Here is a 21,444-nt window from a genome sequence, read left to right as displayed (position 1 = left end):
GGCTTTCACTGCTCAACCTACTCAAAGGGTAACGCTAACCTACAACACACTGAGCAGCTTTTTTTGTCTTCCTTCCTTGCTTTGTTTTATTTAGCATGTCTCACAGCTGACATTCTACACATTCACCTGTCTGTTTTGTGGATTGCCTTTCCATCACGGGTAGGGCATAAGTTCCACACGGGCAGAGATTGGTCTCGACTTTCTTCACTGCTGTATCCTCAGCATCTAGAGCATCTAGCTCTGTGCCTGGCATATTTCATTCATTCAACAACTACATGTCTGTTGATTGAATTAAAAAATCATCAGAGTAGAGTAATAGGGGAAAACAGAAACACTGTCATTGGGCCCGAATCCACATATTTGTATTTCAAATATCTTTCAGCTAAACACGAATACATTTGCTTCTTTTCAATGACACTGATAGATGAGTAGCCTTAGGAAAAGATCATTTGTTTATAAAACTGCACTGACAATTTCATATATTCTGTGTGGTTTTCATACTTAAGAAAAATTTTATAGAGAGTTATGATATCTAGTACTATAATAGTTTTATTTATAATGGTTTATAGTATATTTTATTATATATTTATATGTAACAAAATGTTTAATACATTTATTATAATTTATTTATTAATAATTGTCATTATTAAAATTACAAATTCTTCCATGTCTATCCTTACTGACAAGTACTGGAGCACAGAGAGAATTCTAGCGGCCTTTGATTGTGAGTGAAGAAGCTTAGACTCTTATGTGAAAAATATCCTGCAACGGTCTACCCAGCTGAGTTCTAAGGAGAAAATGCTCTTGATGATCCTGTTCTGAAATGATTTGCTAATATGTACTTTCAACTTTGCCCAACCCTACAAAAAACAGGATGCTGATTCGCAGTGTGTACACTGAACAATCAGAGGTCACAGCCAGACCATATCTAAACAAAAAGGAGGTAACATGTTGAATAAATTCTTCATCTGTTAATAATTAAATCTCAATTATAAAAAAAAAAATCCAGCATATTATTTTGTAGGGGTTTTCTTTGTTTTTTGTTTTTGTTTGTTAGTTTTGCTTCTTTTTTGCAAAACATGAAGCTCTCTGATTAATTCGGGGCAAGATAACCAGATATAGTGGATTTTTTAACAGGGAAATACCTATAAAGCTCATCCCCTCTGTGTCATATAGTTTTTAGGTGATTTTTAAGCAGAAAGCTACCACGAGGACACTGAAATCAATATAGCATATGGGTAGGATAAACAATCTTTTAAGAGGCAGCAGTCACAGAGTAAGGAAAGCCTTTCCTACTCAACTTGGAGCACTTATTTCTTTCCCCAATCTCGCAACCTCCTACTGCCAGAGGTTTAAAAATAACAATAAAACTCACGTTTTTATGGTTCACACACTTCATGAGGACCAGCTCCCGGTACGCTCTCTTGGCATGTGTTTGGTTCTGAAAGGGTCTGCTAAGCTTCTTAATGGCCACATTTCTGTCAAGGACAGCATCATACGCAGCACTGCAGAGATCCAAGAGCAACCCAGAATTAAGAGAAAAGGATATATTACAACTCCCGCCTACCTAACTAAGGGTGAGCAAAGAAAATACTATGTGGGGACCCTACTCAGATACCAGCTCCTCAGGTGACATGCCAATTAGGCTGTAAGTAAAGACACAAGTGACTGGTATAAAAACATTCCACTTGTTAGGAAAAGGAAAAAAAAAAAAAAAAGAAGAGTATCTTGTCAAGAACATAGCATAAAATTGAGTGAGGAGAAAAAAGAAGAAAGAAAAGTGCTCAAATTTCCTATTAGCCATGTGACCATGGCAAGTCATTTAACCTCCCTGGGCTTGAATTTCTTTTTTTTTTTTTTTTTTTCCTTTTTGTCTTTTTTTGTGACTGGCAACGGATCGCAACCCTCAGTGTCGCACCCGTACCGGACCAGGACCGGCAACGGGATCGCAACCCTCGGTGTTGCGCCCGCACCTCGCTCAGCCAGTGAGCGGCCGGTCTGTATGTGGGATCCGAACCCTCGGCGGGAGCACCGCCGCACTCCCAAGCAGCGCACTGTAGCAGTGCGCCACTGGGCCGGCCCCTGGGCTTGAATTTCTAATCTATTCATACAGATGCTCCTCAACTTACGATGGGGTTATGTCCCAATAAATACATCGTAAAGCAAAAATACCCATAAGTCAAAAATGCATATAATATACTGATAACCCAGTGTAAAGTCAAAAAATTATAAATTGAACCATTGTAAATCAGGGACTATCTGCACATGATATTTAGGTTTTCTGTAGCTATAAAATTCCACTGATCTAAGTGGACATTCATTCTTCCCCCATTCACAGGAACCAGTTTTTAAGGTGTGGTTAATTACCATGCAAGCACAGGTTGGTTGATGATCAAAGAATACTCATTAACAGAAACAAAGCTCAAAATAAGGAATGCAATCAGAGGGGACTTCAGAAACATACATAACTGCATTTAAATACGAAGACAGAAATAAATGCTACTGACACATGAAGCTTTCAAACTCTTTGAGAAGAATTTATCATGCTTTAAAAAAAAAACAATCTAAATATATGGTACTCTTTCTCTCAGAACACATGGGTCTGGAGAGCAAATGAGAAAGTGAGAGAAGTTCTTTTTGCTAGTATACAGAATGATTTTAAAATTTGATTAATTACTATTATTATACACAATGTTTTTTATTGAAACATAATTGATTGTACATATCTGTGGGTTACAGCATTGAATATCAATACCTGTATACAATATGTGATGCTCAAGTCAGGATAATTAGTGTATTCAACATTATACATTGTAATAATTTTTTGTGGCCTTTTAGCATAATGATGCACTCACAAAATGTTTGTTTCCCATCTCTGCAACTTTGGGTTCTGCAGGGGCTTATCTTAGTTACTCGTAGGGAATGCAGAAACTGGGATTCCCTACAACTGATCTATTGAACTGGAAGTGACATTGACCATTTAGGGCTCATGCCACTGAACTAAAAGATTTTAAAAAGGGATTACTGTATTGTAAGATAATGATAGACTCTCAAAATAAAGTTGGGCAAAGTCTTAAGAGTTCATCTGGTCCAGCCCTCCATTTAATACTCATTCCTCTGCAAAATATCCTCACCAAAAGTTTGACCAGTCTCTGCATGTGCACCTCCAAAAACATGGAATGCATGGATGTCAAGGCTGTTCATTCTGTTTTGGACAGCTTTGCAAGTAGAAATGCCATCATTTTAATAATAGAGTTGTCTCTCTGTGGTTTATTGACTAATGTCAGCCCTGCCTTCTAGGGCAACCCAAAATAAAGTGTTCCCTTTTCATTATGATAGACCGTAATGTTGTAAATCTATGAAAAGACTTAGCACAATACCTGGCCTAGAGTAAGCACTCAGTAACTCTAAGCTTTTATTATTTTCCCCTTAAGTCTTTTCTTTCTTAAACTAAATATCACCAGTTTCCTATCACCATTTGTCAGAATGTGGTTTCAAGTCCCATCACCATCTGGTCATTTTCCTCTGACTATACTCCAGTCTGTCAGTATTCTCCGAAATGCGGACTCTGAACTAAATAAACCTTGTCACTCCAGGCATGTAGTGGCACTGAAGATTAAGGTAGGGCTATTAACTCCCTCATTCATTCAATCACTCACTCATTCAATAATCCTCTTCTGACAGAATTTATATAGCTAAGTCTGTCCTGGCTTCTTTGATAATGACATCAGACACTATTGACTCACAGTGAACTATGTTAATTTAAAAAACTATTGCCTGTCCGCAGTTGTGTGGAACACTGTGGTTTGGGGATCACTAAACTTCCACTGGACTCACTTGTGTTGTACCTTCCTGTACTAAAGAGACTTCAGAGTTGAATGTACAATTGCCAGAGGCCTTTGCAGGTAACACTCTTGATTCCAGTGAGGTCCTGCAGATGCACCTCTGAAAGATCTGCAAGGCAGAAGTGAGGATGGTGGTCATCTTCTGACATTACTTGGTTGGCAGGCAAGGTCTTGTGATGTGAGGTTTTCTTCTGAAGCAATGATTCAAGTCATTCTCTGGATTCCTGGGTGAGAGGACGAGCTGGAGCAGGGGCAGTAGTGGTCTCAGGTTCCAGTCCCCAGTCCCCAGCATAATGGAGTACTGATGGCGGCTGCGACAAGCGTATAGTTCCAGTTCTATGATTCCCTGATCTCAGGTATGACTGCGTGTTCTGGAAACTCAGTGGTTCTAGGATACTCTCAGATGTAGGAGCTCCGTTGTTGACTCAGCTGTCTAGACTCAGCTGTCTAGTGTCTGGGAGTCACTCCAGGGGGCCAGACTGAGCACCCTTCTGCAGGCCTTCCAGTAATACATTTACCATATTAAATCTCTGCCTGCTTAAAGTGTTTCTGTCTCCCGCCATGAACCCCTGACACTACTATCTTTCTCATTTTCTGTAATTCCACAGTGATTACTGGCAAAAGTTTAGCTAATACCCGGGCAGATTGGCAACATTGATGCTACACTGTCACAAATTGATGCCTGAAAGTTTTCTGTTATTTGAGTCATTTTGTTGTCTTTTTAATTCTTGGTCCATGAAATCCTACTTTTTTCTTTCAGCAGTTTTCTCTTTTATATTCATGCAAGTAAAAAACGAGATAAATCTTTAAGAGGATTTTCCAGCAACTTCCAGTAACTTCCCAGGAATTTTGCTGAAGTTCTTTTGAGCAACTTCTTGACATCACAGTACTAACACACCTCCACTTCGACAAGGTCTATTCCTAAAAGAAAGATATGGCCTATGCTCCTGTCATTTAATCCAGTTTTATGATGCCATAAAGCTGAAGAGAAGGGATAAGCAACAGCTGTTAATGTGCTGCCTTCATGAGCAGAAAAAAAATTGTAATCATTTAAATTATGCCTGCTTTATATCATTTTATCAAATGATTCAAATACAAAATTAATACATTGTGATACTAGTTTGATTTTTTATCCAATTCAATGACTCAAAGTAAAGTATATGGAAGTTCATTCTATCAAAGGTGAAAATCTGACAACAGTGTGTAAACTGTCATAGTTTTAGTTAAAAAAGTCAACATTGAAGATCGATTACTTGTTTTGTCAATTTAACACAAATACAAAAATATGGGAGAACATAATAATGCTAAAAACTAGGAAATCTATGGTATAGAAATGGACTTTGAACTGGTTGTGGTACAGTGTAATTCACATTGGGTCCAAACAAATTTCAATATTCTACAAATCAAAATAGAAGTTGTAGGTGCCAAGATTTATAAACATTTTCATACATACATAGTTAGAATAACTTTATTATAAAATTTTGGAGACAAAGCTGATATCGAATCAAAAAGGGGTCCAAACAAATTTCAATATTCTACAAATCAAAATAGAAGTTGTAGGTGCCAAGATTTATGAACATTTTCATACATACATAGTTAGAATAACTTTATTATAAAATTTTGGAGACAAAGCTGATATCGAATCAAAAAAAGTAAAGATACTTCAGCATGGCAATGGACATTTTCTTGGCATGCCTCATAATTCTGATTGAAGAACACCTTTTTACAAGTAAGTCCTCTAAATTTTGGATGTATTTTTCTTGCAAAATGTTTAATCATAGTATTTAATAAATAAGGCACCCTAATACTTCAAATCTTGAAATTTTTAGGGAATAGCTGTTATTATAAACAAAACGTGCAGATAGAAGCACACTGAAATGTGCTGGAAGAAAGTGAAACAAGAAAGGAACTGAACAAATAAAACAATGCATTCTCAAAGGCAGGACAAGATTTGATTTTGAAATTCCATAATTATGCTCTAGAATATCTTAATTTGTGAGAATGATCTGGTAAGAGTTTTTAACTTTCAGATATATTTATATTCTGTATAGAAGTTAATGGCTTCTAATTTCAGAATACTTATGTTCTGTACAGTATTGAAATATGATTGTAAAGGCCTATAATTTTTCAGCATCTAAATTTGGCAATCCATGCAAAAGACCATAAGTATAGGCAATCTATTTGACAAGTTCTGCCATAAAACTATTTCTTGAATAAAGGAACTCTAAATGAAGGGAGAAAAGTCAGTGACTGGGCTAAAACTTGGACTACATCATCTATACCGAATGTGTCAATTTCTATTTCATTAACCAAAACATGCAATTTTGAAGATTCCCAAAAGTTAAAAATAATAAAATCATGTTGAAAAACTGACTTCTTCAGAAAAATACCAGTAAAACCATATTTCAGACAGATAGAACTAAGAAGTTTCAGTTGATTAAAATATATGAGGATATATCAAGAATAATTATTCTTCTCATTTCTTTTTTAGTATCTAGGTAATCAATACAAATAAGGTTCAAATTTGTATTTGTATTTTTATTTTATTTTATAAGAATAAGTTAATTTAAAACAAATTTCAATAGCACTATTTTTACATCCACCTATATAATATACTTTAGGGTTCCTTTCACTGCCAAAATTTTCCTGGCTTAGAGATAAACGATGTGGTCCCCTGCTGCTCATGGGCACTGTGCTTCTGGTGAGGAGGCTTTACACATGGCTTCCACAAGACAGAGTCAGAATCGAGGAACTGCTCTTCCAAGGTTACTGCTACATTCCCACCTTTGGCCATTTCCTGGCAATACAATTCAAAGTATAATTAATATTTAATTGTTTTATCCTAACAAGATTCTTCTTATAAATCTACATGGCAACACGGCTGAGCATCAGCACCTGGATCACGTCAGAGCTAGCTAAGGAGTAGAAGAGTTTATTGAGTGCAAGAAACTTTATTTGTGCAAGAAACTCAACAGTGAAACAATGACTTTCAAAGGAGCCTTGTAGTGGGAATGTGCTGTGTTTAAAATAATGAACTAAAGACATTAAGATGTTCCTTTGGCTCACAGGTTGGTACGATTTCTTGAGACCTGTAAAATTGATGAGATCCATTAGGTGAACCACAGGAATTGTAAATGGTTCCTTGCACACAGGACATATAATTATGATAGGAATAAACTTCAGTGCCCAGCCCCTGGGCTACTTTTCTTCCTCTAAGCCTGCCCCAGCACAGTGTTTCTTCCTTTCTGATTGCCCTTCCCTAATCTGACAACCGATGCAGCACTACTAACCGTGAATGACTCTGAACACCTCTTGCCTCTGAATAATGTGTATTAACTAACATTTATGCCCCTAGACTTCTTTTCTTTGTTACTGCTCTGTCTGTCTTTGTCTATTTATCTTTCCTTTACTGACTTCCCCTACTCAGTCACTAGTTAGGCTGATATTTCTGAAATTGAATCCTATCTTTGCAGCAGTTTATTTGTACCATAATTATGATATACTTACCATATACTGCCTCTTATTGCATTTTTTTCTGTCCTCAAAGTTGCACTCCCTAACATATTCTGTATCCCCTACACATTTGTTGCAAGAAATTATATTTGCTGTTGCTAAATGTCTATTTCCTGAGCTTTAAATATGTTAGAAAAAAGGGCATTGCATAAGCTAAAGGACAAATGTTTAAATAATCTAAGAAGCATGTATTAAATTATTGATGTTACTCAAGACGCCAAGATTTTATCTCTAGCTAAGATCTCTTCCCCAAAGATCCCGACTCACATATATGTCTACTGAACACCTCTAATTGTATGTCTTAGAAATATCTCAAAATTAATATGCCACAAACTGAACAAATCCGTGATTTGTCTCTTTAACCTAAAATGCCTTCTTCCAGTATTTCCCTTAAATACTCATTTTTTTCAAAGGTGGACGTCATCTTGATTGTCCTTATCTCTTCTCCTCCCCCTGTTCAACCCATGAAGGACTGTTTTTACCTCCAATGTATATTTCCAAATTGATCCACTTTAACTCTGTTTCTCACTATGTGTCACTACAGAGACTGACCCTTAAATGGTCTCCTTACATTAATTCTTGCTTCTTCTAATTCATACTTCACCATCCTCATAGAGTCTCATTTAAGTTAGACTATCCCTGCAAATTACATTGTGTCTGAGAATTCTGCTTATTCTATTTATAGTACTTATTTTAAAAAGTCTTGAGTAACACCACCTGAATAAAATAACTAATAGAGTGCACCTCATAAAGTTGTTAGGAGAATTAAATTAGCTTTACACTAAAAAAATGCTTGTCCCACTATTTGATGGTGAGTCCCATAAAGGCAGGTGCTACATTGAGTAACACCACCTGAATAAAATAACTAATAGAGTGCACCTCATAAAGTTGTTAGGAGAATTAGCTTTACACTAAAAAAATGCTTGTCCCACTATTTGATGGTGAGTCCCATAAAGGCAGGTGCTACATTGGTCTTGCTCAGTTTCTCATCAAGAGCATAGTACAGTGTCTGGCATATAGTTTGTCCTAAATAAATAATTGTTAAACAAGTAAACTAGTGGTATTTGAAGTGCTCCTAACAGTAAAGGAAAGCAAATTTACAGTTTTCAGATTTCTATGAACATGACTCAAATAGCCTTTAAATATTTTGAGTTATATGCTTCATTCTTAAAATTCATATAAAATTTATCTTTTAATCCCATATGTTATACCCATGCTTGTTCTAATATAAAATCTCATTTCCCCATTGACACTCCATCTTCTTATGAAATCTGGGTTCCAGAAAGACTTGCCATATTTATCCTGTGGCTTTGAGGACCCCTGACACGCTGAACCTGAGCCCTCTGCCTGGCTCCACCCTGAGACACAAAGACTCCAGTTTGAAAAATGGGAGATCAACAAATAGACTGTATTCTTTTTACCAAAATTGTATTAACATAAGAATATGAGAATACAAAAATGTGATTGTATTTTCTTCCATCAGTAAATGTTTTCCAAATATCAAATAATTCACCAGATTCATTTTGGCAGAGATCAACTAAATTCATCCAATGATAGCTATTGAAATGAAGCTTAGATTAGTTCAAAATGCTAGGACTTATTGTTGACCCTAGCTCAAAAAAGAACTACACAAAGGCAATTTTGATTTTCTTGTACGATTACTCAAGTAATCCTAGAAACTGGGAGTAGGTTTCTTCCGGTAAGAAGTTTTATTATTTATATAGCATAGGCTGTTGTTCTAAATTTTATGCATGCAATAATCCCATAGGATAGACACTCTGATCATCCCTGATATTCAAGTTATGAAATCAAGTGTTAACAATAATGACCAATATTTATTAGTTCTAAGCATTTTTTCTCCGAACTTATTTGTCTCTGAAGTTCTTAATACTTTACATGTACTAGTTAATTTGATTCTCACTAAAATCATATGAAATAAGTATTATTATAATCTTGTTATAGTTCCTTTGTTATAGTTTCTTTTACTATTCTTGCAACTTTTCTATAAGTTTGAAGTTATTTTGAAATAAAAGATAAATATTTTTATTATAAATAAATGGGAGCATAACACATTGGAAAAATTAAAATGTATCTGATATCATATGAGTGTCACATGGTGAGATCTCTTAATTTTCCTTTGTTTTTCTGGGACTTATAATTTTCTACATTTTCTTTATTATTCCTAATATTAAAGCAAAAACTATGAATATTTGCAAGCCATTCCACTAAGATGACAGCATTATTCTCAAACAGGAAAATTCCTATGTGCCTTTCTGATTCTAATTTTATATTTAAGCCATTCTTCCATTCATTTATACATTTGGCCTACATATCGTTAAGTAATATTCATTTAGTTAATTGAGATAGTTAATAATTTAACAACCACTTTATGATAATAACTAGAATTTGCATGTATCTTCTGGACAGACGTTAACATTAACTTGCTGTATTTTTACAGAAATTTGGCAAGCTAGTAGAGAAAAGGAAACAGGCACAGAATAGTTAAATAATATGCTCATGAAACAATTAGTGCATGTATAGAATTCTCACCTGTTGAAGCGTTACACAAGCTTTCCTTGTGTTTGTAAAAGAAATAACAAGTGAGCTTCCTGGAAATACTAAAAACCAAAAGCTTAAAAAAATCACAGAATTGTTTTCGATAAGACCGATCTCTTTGAAAAACGTGGTAAAACCGGGTAAATGACTATTAAATTCTGCAATTTTTAGTTGGTTTCTGTTTGTTTTAAATAAACATGAGTATTGTTCAGCCAAGGTTTGGTCTACACGGTATTCTCACATAAGCTATTTCCCTATATATTTTAAACCAATATTGAAAATTGACACTTTGAAATTACACTTTGAGATTTTTTTGCACAAATATCTAAAAGGCACCACACCGATCAAATATGAGTATTAATTTTACTCATAAGCTCATGCTCTCCTCTTGCACTCTCCATCTTCTTCCCATTGGTTGGTGTCATTAACAACCAGTTTACTGACCCCAAGTGGATTTCCTGGACAGCTGGCTTTACCAGCGCTCCCACTGCATCCTGCTTTCATGGTTTTGAGTGTGCTCAGTTTAGGAACACAAGGCAGCAAACACTAATAAGCACCAAAATGGTAAAGAGATTTATTTATATGCTCTCTGTGATGCAGTCTGAGTTTAGAGAAAGGTCAGAATGTACAAAACTAACTTTATTTGAGGATTTAATAAAACCCAAACTGCATTTCAAGACTAATATATCTGTTTTGAAAAGCAGTTAGGGGAAAATCTACCTAGCTAGGGATTTATCAAGCATCTGTACAAGTTGTTGTATTTTTACAAGAAGACCTATAATTTCGCCCAGTTGCTATCATAAACTACAACTTTACTGCAGTTTCAAGGTAGAAAATAATAAAAAAAATAGAAGCCCCATGAGTTTATGATCAAATTACTGTCAGCACGTTGTGCCAAAAATGCAATTAGTCCAAGAGAATAATTACTGGAGAAATGTTCTTGAGTGGGATCAACTCACAAGAGTAAGATTGGCTTATATAGGATAAAATTCTTTGTGCATGGTATCACGAGGAAAAGTAGAATAAATGGGCTTAGATGTCAGTACATAGGTAAATGTACTAAGGACCCCCCACTGGTGATGGGGAGCTTATGGATATTCATTTCTGATGGCTTTTAGTTTTACAGTGAAATAGAAAGCAAAATCATCAGGTGAGCCACAGGATGGGGGAGAAGGTGTTGGAGTTTTGTCACCTAAGACAGTAGGAATGCAAATGCACTAGAGATCCTGGGCAGTGATAAAGGCTCACTTCATCTTGTTTGTCTTGAATTTAGGAAAGACCAGTCAACATGAATGTTTTTCTCTATCTTCATTCAGCTATTCTAGTACTGAGGAGTTGGATTTAACCAGCGTTTGAGTTTTGCCAGGAAAGAACAGGGGAAGATAGTAAAAGGTTACATATGGGAGAGATTATAAAATGAGGCACAACATCTAAGCTGCGTAAGGAGGAAAATGAGTAGTAAATCAGGGTGGTCAGGAACAGAGAAATGTTGGCAGACCGTGGATGGTAGGTCCTGGTGAGGTTGAAAAAAAATTTTTAAGTAAGGTACTAATATCAAATCAAATGCATGACTCCTTCTAGAAACATAAATTTCAAGGTATTCAGGTACTTAATTTAGCTTCATTTTGATAGCTAAAAAACATGTATAAACAAGATCTGGTGGGTGTTTTTGCTTAATCAGTTTTTATTATCTAGCTAACAGGCATACAGAAAGTTTAAGAGTCAAGAAGTATAGAAAATAATAAACATGAAGAATTGTCACTGCAAAATGTGGGATTGAATTTGAGGATTTAATAAAACCCAAACTGCATTTCAAGACTAATATATCTGTTTTGAAAAGCAGTTAGGGGAAAATCTACCTAGCTAGGTATTTATCAAGCATCTGTACAAGTTGTTGTATTTTTACAAGAAGACCTATAATTTCGCCCAGTTGCTATCATAAACTACAACTTTACTGCAGTTTCAAGGTAGAAAATAATAAAAAAAATAGAAGCCCCATGAGTTTATGATCAAATTACTGTCAGCACGTTGTGCCAAAAATGCAATTAGTCCATTGTTTCAACATAAATCCTGTTTATAGCTCAGTAAGTAATGTAAAATGTTAATGTTAAAAAGTGTTCTACTTGACACTAAATACTTTTAAATAATGTTATTTATGAGACAATGCAAATAGCATTTTACATGAATGTTGACATGGACTATCAAAATACCACATATAAATTATGAAATAAGACTTTGAAATATTAACTTGGAAAACACTATATTTGAAGCCAACAATACTTGATAAGGGCAATGGAATAAGTTGAAATGTATGAAACCAGAAAGAGATCGTCAAATATTAACTCAAACGAATACCAATCTGAAATTTAACTCCAAGAATCACCTCATCTCTATTCTGCCTCTGCTTGGTAGATGCGATACTATAATAGTATGTAAAGATCTCAAATGAGTTAATAACAAATTTATGTAATCCTTCATACATGTATAAAACTCAGATATAATTCTTCTGTAGCATTATTATTCATGCATGGTAAGTTAAAATATTAAGTAGTAGAATAGCTATTTTTCTAATGATTTTTTATTGTCCTTTATTGACTGTTGAAAAGAAAACCCAAACAAAATTTTTGTATTTGGAAATGCATCTAACCAAATATATTTATTTTATTGAAGAATAACAGCTAACATGACTTTTGAAGTTGTACATTGACTGTGATAGTCACCAAAAATGCTGTTTTATTTTTATTTTTTTGGTGGCTGGCGTGTATGGGGATCTGAACCCTTGACCTTGGTGTTATAACACCATGCTCTAACCAACTGACCTAACCGGCCAGCCCTAAACATGCATTTTAAAGACTATGTAACTCAAACTGATTGGTTTTGTGATGAAGTTCAACAAAAATTTGCCACTAATATTTTCTGATCTTAATCTCAACTCCAATTCCCTTAACTTATAAATAATATAAGGTTTAAAAGAGCAGATCATATGCTGTTTACACTTAAATTTTTAAGGGTTAAGACCACAGTCTCAACACTCCAGCTTCTCATTTAGCATTCTCTTGCATGAAGCAGAATTGGAGCAGCTGCAGATGTTTTAAGATCTGATCTTTAGTCCGTTTCTGTTGTTTATAATAGAAATACCTGACACTGGGTAATAGGTAAAGAAATAATATTTATTGCTTACAGGTTCAGAGGCTGGGAAGTCCAAAGTCCAGGGAATACATCTGGTGAGGGCTTTTTTTCTGGTGATTACAGTGACACAGAGTATCACATGGGAAAATGGCAGCAGCAGAGAGAGAGCTTCTCACCTACTCTCCTTTTAAAGCCCTCAGAACCATGCCCATGACCACCATTAAACCGTCAATGGATTAATCCATTCACTAGGGAATGGTCCTCACAATCTAATTACCTCTTCAAGGACCCACCTTTCAATTACTATAATAGGCTCTCCCACCCTCAGCAGTTACAGTGGGGATTAAGCTTCAATGAAGTTGAAGGGACATTCAATCTACAGATTCTGACTAAGGGGAAATTAAGTTGGGAATACATTTATTTTGGTTAAGTGGGTTATTATATGCTTCGTAGTCACTTATGTATTTAAATTATTGCCACTTTTCCCAGTGTAAGTATGATTTCCATGAATACTGGTACCACTGGACCTACCTACCTGGTGCCTAATCTTATGACAGAACAGGGCAGAGCCAGACCTTATATCACAGTGTGAACAGTGCCTGACACTGATTATATGTAAACATGTAGGTGGTGGTGGAGAAATAAAGCTTGAAATGTATGAAGCCAGAAGGTCATTTGGGGCCAACTTTTTAAAATATGACAATCTGTATATAAAATAAAAAACTAGAAAATGTTTTTCCCAAATTTGGTAACAATTTAAACATGTATATTACATTATTAGCAATAAATTGTGAGGCTAAAAAATTATGTTCTAAACTATCAGTAATGAAAGATAAGTTTCAACCAATCATGATTGGGGAGAAACTAAGTTTTCTTTTTCTTTTCTCTATAGATAATAGTATTACAAAATCATTTCCATATGGGGACATGTTCAAAGAATATATAGCCAAAAATGTAACAAAAGGGGTATTATATCACAGTTAATTAATAAAAACATTATTTTTCTGGATTTAATGATTCTGTGGTATTTATGAGCTTTTTTCTAATTTGTGATTTAGAGTAATTTTTTATTCTAAATAAATAATTCACTTTCATTCTTAATTTTATATTTGTCATTTTTCTTAAAGGGGGCCTTCCAAAATTATATAAGCTTAAGGCCAAATCGTAATATAAATTTTCCTGTTTATAAAGAACACGAGAGTTTTCACACACCTGCAGCTAAAACAGTCTACAGGGTACAACCAATAGCTAGAATAAAACTATTTGATCATTTTCAAAGAAATGCATCTACCAGTTGAATGTTTAGAGGAGAGTTTGAACTGCAAGGGACTCCTTTTGTGGGCATTTATGTATATGAATCCAGCATTCCTGCCCAGAATTTTGGGTTCAGACTTGCTTGCTTGCGGCTCCATCTGAGATCCAGTCCTTATTGACAATGTGGTAAAGACACTGAGGAGACATCCATTCCAAATCTAACCAGAAGACTACCCTTGACACCTTCTAGCAGAAGATTCTCTGCTTAAAAGCACTGACAGTTTGTAAATAATGGCTCTGAGGTTAAAAAAATTTTTATAAAAAGCTATATAAGCTTAGAATGGGAAGAAAACTTAAAAATTCAATTAATCTAACATTCCACTAAATGAAGAAATCTTCTGTAAAATGTAACATTCTTACAAATGTTCACCCGGCCAGTTTTTACTTGAAACTTATTAGTAACCAATTGCTTACACTTTCACAAAGAAGACAGCCCATTCATGAATAGCTCTGACTCTGCTCAAGTTCTTACTTACATTGAACTAAAATCTAACTCCTGTTAATCCTGTGTATATTTTCTGGGGTCAAACTGTATAAGTTTACTCAGTTATTGACATTTGTGACTTCAAATATTTGAAGATATCTTTCAATTCCCTGAAGAGCCAACCTCTCTCCAAATTAGGTATGCCCAGCTGTAGTTTCATTAACCATTCCCTTTCTATGAATATTTTTAAGGAATATGAAAGTGTGAAAACTAAATTATGAATTCATAGACCACTAATTTAACCAGCTAGAAACATATATTCATGCCACCAAATGGAAAAGGTTATCAGGTAAATTTTAGATTGAAAATGTCTAACTTACATAAAGGACACTATTGTTGTTGGGATGATTGAAGAAATATGAATTTGTAATGCATATTAAATAACAGTATACTACCAATGTTAAAAAAAAAAAGTCAACTCAAACTTGCAAAACTGCAGTCCAGTGTACACACCCTTCCCTCTACCCCATTGCCATATTGCCATAACACACATACACACAAACTTTTTCCTGTTACTTCTGTCTATTTTCAAAAAGGATGAAAAAGCATATTGTGCATTTCTTGATCTGTAAGCTAATAACATCCAGGTGTTTTAGATTTTCCAAAGAAACAGAAGTCAGGAAAAGGGAAAAATATTATCTTTAGTGGTAATAATTCTACATTCTTCTAATCATTCAAATTAAAGTAAATTTATGTAGACATTTCAATTCCAACTGGCTGCAATTTACACACACACATGCATACATATACGGTATGTACATGTACATATGCGCATGTACACACACACACACACACACACCGCAAACTATTGGCTGCTGGAGACTTGGTAATTACTTCCTGGGCTCTCAAGCTCTTCTTCCTACCAGATGGCATAATAAATACTTTACAAAGTACTAAAAGCACTGTGCTTGTTGGCCGCAATTTTCAAAAAAGAACAAAAAGCATATTGTGCATTTCTGCAAATAGCAAATAATCTACATATCAAGACTGAATTTTTAGCTAGAAAGACCTTTAATCATTGAACTAATACCCTTATTTTATTTAGACATGAGGAAATTGAGGTGTAAGGAAGACAATCAGCTTGTCCAAAGTCACAGAGCTTATTTGTGACCTGGGTTCTAAAAGGCCTTGTTGCATGTTCTAAAGAGTTCGGCTACACTAAAACAAACAAGTCAAGCTTAGTACGGTAATTATCTAAATTTACCGGAAGGGATCAAGAAATCATCTTATAGAAAAAAATATTGTTTACCAAAAAATGATACTGGTGTCTTACAAAAAACTTTGAAAATGATAGTCCCATGGTAAACGTGAGATACTTGACCACTGAACAAGACACGAAGAGATAACAGCTCATGCCTCAGATTTAATAACCCAACTCTCAGATTTAATAACTCACTCTCTCCACAGGTAAAAAGAAATAAAAGTTCAAACAAGAACGTGTACTTTAAGGTTTTACCATCTACACTCTACACTTCTATGTGTGCTTATGCATCAAAAGATGTTTGTGAATGGGAGACAAGTCAACTGGTTTCCGGTGACCTGGGAATGATGAACTATGGGATACAGAGTATCTAATTTATCCCAGGGTCAAGTATCCCTTCATTTGAAGGGACTAGAATATGTCTGGCTGTGTAGACTCTCTGATATACACAAGATGAAGCCCATCCCTCAAGGGCCATGCAGCAATTTGCAAGTAGGGCCTTTAAGAAGAAACATCAACTGTTATACACCTATCTCTGCAAGACCACTTACAAAGTGCCACAAACAGAGAAAACAGAGGAGACAAATTACTTGAAGAGAATTGATCATTTTTGTCCCGATAAAATATTGTTTTAGACATACCAGCAATACCAAAGAAGGCTGGCAAAATTCAGAGAAGCATTTTAACATAAAGTATTCACCTTATGTTAGAGGAAATTTATATAATTAGAGGAAAATTATAATTACAGGATATTTGGAAGCACTTCATGGTCACTAAAAATTTTGCATTTCAAATATCACAATCTCTTATTTTCCAAACCTCTCTGAGTAAATATAACACAGTGTATTTTTTAAGCATGGTGCTCTAGAAAGCACATAGGCATTGGAGTAAAACAATATGAGTTAAAAATCTCATCCCTGGGCCAGCCCGGTGGCGCACTGGATGGTGCGCCGCTTGGGAGGCGCGGCGGCGCTCCCGTCCGAGGGTTCGGATCCCACATACAGACCGGTTCCCGCTCACTGGCTGAGCGAGGCGCAGGAGCGACACTGAGGGTTGCAATCCCGTTGCCGGTCCCCGGTCCGGTACGGGGGCAACACTGAGGGTTGCGATCCGTTGCCGGACACGGAAAAAGACAAAAGAAAAAAAAAAAAAAAAAAAAATCTCATCCCTGCCAATACCAAATTATGTGATCCTGGTGGGTGGATGAGGGGCAACTAAACTTTTCTAAACCTTAGTTTCCTCCTTTATAAAATACAGATAATAACCATTTTTCCAGACTACGTGACAATTCAGTGAGACTTGATACAAACAGTATCTAGCACAGAGAATGGCATGTTGTAGGCATTCAGTAATTGGTAGTTTTGGTTATGGAGATTTATACCATATAAAATAATACCTTAATATATGCTGTAAACTGTCTTGTTAATGCAGCACAGTCAACCTTAAACTTTAGTGGGCATCAGAATCACTGAGAGGGTTTGTTTATTAAAACACAGATTGCTAGGCTTGGCCCCCAGTTTCTGAGTAATTTTTTAAAGTTCATCATTAAAAGTTTACAGAAAATATAAATGTAAACATGTCACATTTCTGACATGAGTTCTGACGAGTTTCTGCATCTGGGGTGGAACCTAAAATTTGCATTTCAGACCAGTTTCCAGGTGAGTTTAATGCTGCTGCTGCTGGTCAAGGGACGATGCTTTGAGAATTCCTAAGAAAGACAAATATGCACTTGATTTAGAAGCAAACAATCTGCATATGAACCTCAAACTTTACTAGGTACAAGGCACCTAACCGTTCAGAATCAATGGAACAAGGCTGTACTAAAAAGAACAATGAATTGAAAGTTAAAGGCTCTAATATGAATAACAGCAACAAACAAACATTTCTCTACGTGGGCCCCAATTTTCTTCTCTGTAAACTACACAGTTAGATCATCTTTGTGTCCTTTTCTATGATTTTATAATTTTACATATTTTTAAGGATAAGATTTGTACTCAAATATCTTGGATAGTTATTATAAGACAGAAGATAAGAAAGGCAGACAATAACTCTTATTCTGAAAATATTCAGAGCCAAGTAAAAAGCCCTATGCCTGTTTCTCTTTAGGTCCCTAGTAAATTGATTTACAGAGTTGAACAAAAGTAGAACAAGCGGGGAAAAAAAGCATAAGCGAGAGCTGGGATAGGCTTTGGGAAAACATGATGAAGGAGACAGACAGGGTGATTTCATCAGTCTAGCAAGATGAGAATACATTCATTTATCATATAATTTATGTTACATTGTGTTATTTCTTGAGAATCAATTGGCCCTAATCCATATAATGCAGCTGTCTGGGAACCAATTCAGAGGAATCAAGAATTAAAACCCACACTGATTTGAAGCAGGTCCCATAAGTCAAAGTCAGATGAAGAAAAGAGACTGGATATCAGCCATCAGATCTAAAAGCTGAAGACTTCCTATTTCATAGATTAATGGTCTCCCAAGATCCATCCCTTCCTCCTCAGTTACAAGAACCTCCCTAATTTTAGATGTGCACATGGCATTCAGCAGACAATATATTTCCCAGGTTCCAGACAATGGTTGAGGCAGAAGTGAAATATTCAACTTCTAGGTCATATTCTTATAGAGAGACTACTTGCTTTCCACTTAGTTTTCCTCCTCCCACGAACTAGAATGTGATCCTAGTGGGTATGGCCATGTAGGCAAAAACAACACTATCAAGACACTATCATGTGTCTGTGAAACAAAGTTGCCCTATCCCTTGGAACTAGGCAGCAGCTCAGACTTTAAAGGAAGAGAGAAGTGTTCAAGCCACCATACTTTGTGTCTCTGTTAGACAACCTTAGGGTATACCCCACCAAATACAGATATCCATAAATGGATCCTATCTACAAGGCCAAATTTTTGAAACAGAGTGAGGATACTGTCTGCTTTTACTCATGACAGTAGCTCTAGCATCAAGTACAGCACCTGAAACATATTAGGCACTAAATAAAGATTTGTTAAATTGAATGGAATGCTATAAAATGGATGCAGTTTCTAACTTCAAGGAAAATTATTGCAGTATGAAGGAACAGGCATGAAACAAAAGTAAAGATGGCTTCCTTTTTCAATATCTCATTAATGCACATTTTTCCAATTCTTCAAAGATTTATTAAGTTTCACATGAAAAAAAATTCTCTCAGCCTCTTTCTCTCTTTCCACACACCCCACCTCCAACATCCAGCATTCCCTCACTGAGAGGGTAAACAGTCTTTCCTGTCACTAAAAACTAGACCTTTCTTTATCTTTGAGGTTGCAAGCTCTTAACACCCAAGAGCTTGCCTTTACACTGCTAACTTTACAGACAAGGAGTCCACCAAAGAACTGGGAAGACAAAGTTGAAAATCTCCAAGGTCAACTTTGAAGAGGAGAGAAAATGGAAAATGAAGCAGTAAGTGCCAAATTGCCAAATCAAGTAAGACAGAGACCAGAGAGTGCTTGCTATATTTGATATTCTGCTTCTCTGGTGAAAGAAGAGCAGTTCCAACAGAGTGAGGTGCACAAAAATGGATTCCAATGAGTTGGGAGTGAGTAAGAGAAGAAGAGAAAACCAAGAGTTGAACAGCAATATTTACTAAGTGCCTCCTCTGTGCTAGGGACTGAATGAAGCCTTTGAAATACCTTGGAAGCAAGCTTCACATGTGTGCCTTAAGGAGCTTACAGTCAAGTGGGAAATGAAACATTGTAACGTGACTGTGCTATGACAAAGATAATACAGGGGTATGTATGTAGAAACAGGGTAGAGGGGCACTAGTGCTGGATTTAGGGGGATGATAGACATTTTAGATAGAGCAAAGACTGCAAAATCCTAGTGTTCCTCCTTCTCTTGGGCACACAGGAAGAGACATTTCCAGCCTCCTGACCAGCTGGGCTGTGGCTACGTGAGTTCCAGCCAGTGGAATGTGAGCAGAAAGGAAATGCACCACTGCGGGCCTGCCTCATAAAAGTTCATCTGTGGGTTTATCTACTTCTGGCGAATTGTTTGGAGACCTTAGATGCCACAGGTGAGTATGCCAGAGCTTTCATCAGCCTGGCTCCTCAGATCACTGAATAGAACTGAGACCTTTCCCTTACTTACTCCCAGCTCCCCATAAAAAATAAGAAATAAACTTCTATTGTGTTTGAGCTTCTATCATTTCCTGTTGGTTAATTTATTGCAGCAGCCTGAAGTATCCTACTAATGAATATGAACTACAGGATGTGAAGAAATCAGCCCAAGAAAAGCAATGGTATTATGCCCATCTCTTGACTAAATGGCAGGATATTTGACCCTATCTATTTACCTTTATATCCCTCTGACAAAGCACAGTGCCTAATATGAATCAGTAACACAGTAAATATTCATTGAATGGAAATGAACCAATGAGCTACCTCAGGGATGAGATTAAATTTTTATTTTGTTTTATATTTTTTCTTTATTTCAGGCTTATGAACAATGAATCTAGACAACCCCATTATTTGCATTTTCTTCATTTCGTTAAGCCCAGTCATTCTCCTCTAAATCCATAATGCTCCTCACATGCACAGCACTGATAAATACACCCCACTACTGACTTTTGCTGTATCTGTGGCATTCATGTCTGATTTTCCAACCACATGACACTAATGATATGCATTCTTTGAGGATGCCATGAATACTAATTTATAGTGACTATGTTAGTTCTCTTACATTTAGACACCAAAAATATGGAAAAATATTTTTTTGTAAATTTGTATCAAATTTATTTGTATCCTTGGATGGTACTCTTTGATAATTCTTTTAGAATTTGCTGTGTATTTGTGCTACTTAATATTATCAGATCAAATTTAATTTGGCATAGTATTCAATAAATGACTGGAAAAATCAATTATGGTATTACTAGCTCATTCTTCAGATTAGCCAAAGGCATAATTATTTTTAAAAGTTTAAATTATTCTAATTATTGCATTAACATTGACATACAATAGTAGCTATTTCATAGAGCTGATGCTAGATTTTAAGTATGTTTTCATATTTGCTATATTATTTCTGAAATTAGTGGGTCATACTATTGATTTAACACATAGTATGTACTTATGCAAATATACATATTATAGCATTGATGGACTTAGGAAAGAATTCAGCATTTAAACTGTTTCCATTATGCACCAGGCACCTTTAGAATCTTGAGACTGTAAGGATAAGTAAGTCAGGGTCCTTGTCCCAAGCAAATCATCATCTGGCAGCAAACATAGACTTAAATAGAAATAAAAATATGAAGAACGTCAAAAGCAATGTAAGTATAACATGTCATGTCAATACAGATGTGAAAGCAATTACTTTTGCTGAGTAGTAGGGAGGATGAGTTGAGGCTTCACTGAAGAGGTAGCCCTAGAGCTGA

At 35.7% G+C, this 21,444-nt stretch overlaps 1 protein-coding gene across 1 annotated transcript in view; it reads right to left on the bottom strand.

Annotated features, from left to right (window-relative positions):
- Positions 1 to 21,444, bottom strand: part of LOC103603521 (mitogen-activated protein kinase 10) — a 63,998-nt gene that overhangs the window by 28,583 nt on the left and 13,971 nt on the right. Inside the window, exon 2 of the mRNA XM_008588060.1 lies at positions 1,376 to 1,505. Coding sequence (XP_008586282.1) covers positions 1,376 to 1,505 — 130 coding nt within the window. The remainder of the gene's footprint in view (positions 1 to 1,375; positions 1,506 to 21,444) is intronic.

This window comes from Galeopterus variegatus, unplaced genomic scaffold (genome assembly GCF_000696425.1).
Source record: "Galeopterus variegatus unplaced genomic scaffold, G_variegatus-3.0.2 Scaffold4659, whole genome shotgun sequence".
NCBI classification, from domain to species: Eukaryota; Metazoa; Chordata; class Mammalia; order Dermoptera; family Cynocephalidae; genus Galeopterus; species Galeopterus variegatus.
This window is presented reverse-complemented; position numbering and strand designations above follow the sequence as displayed.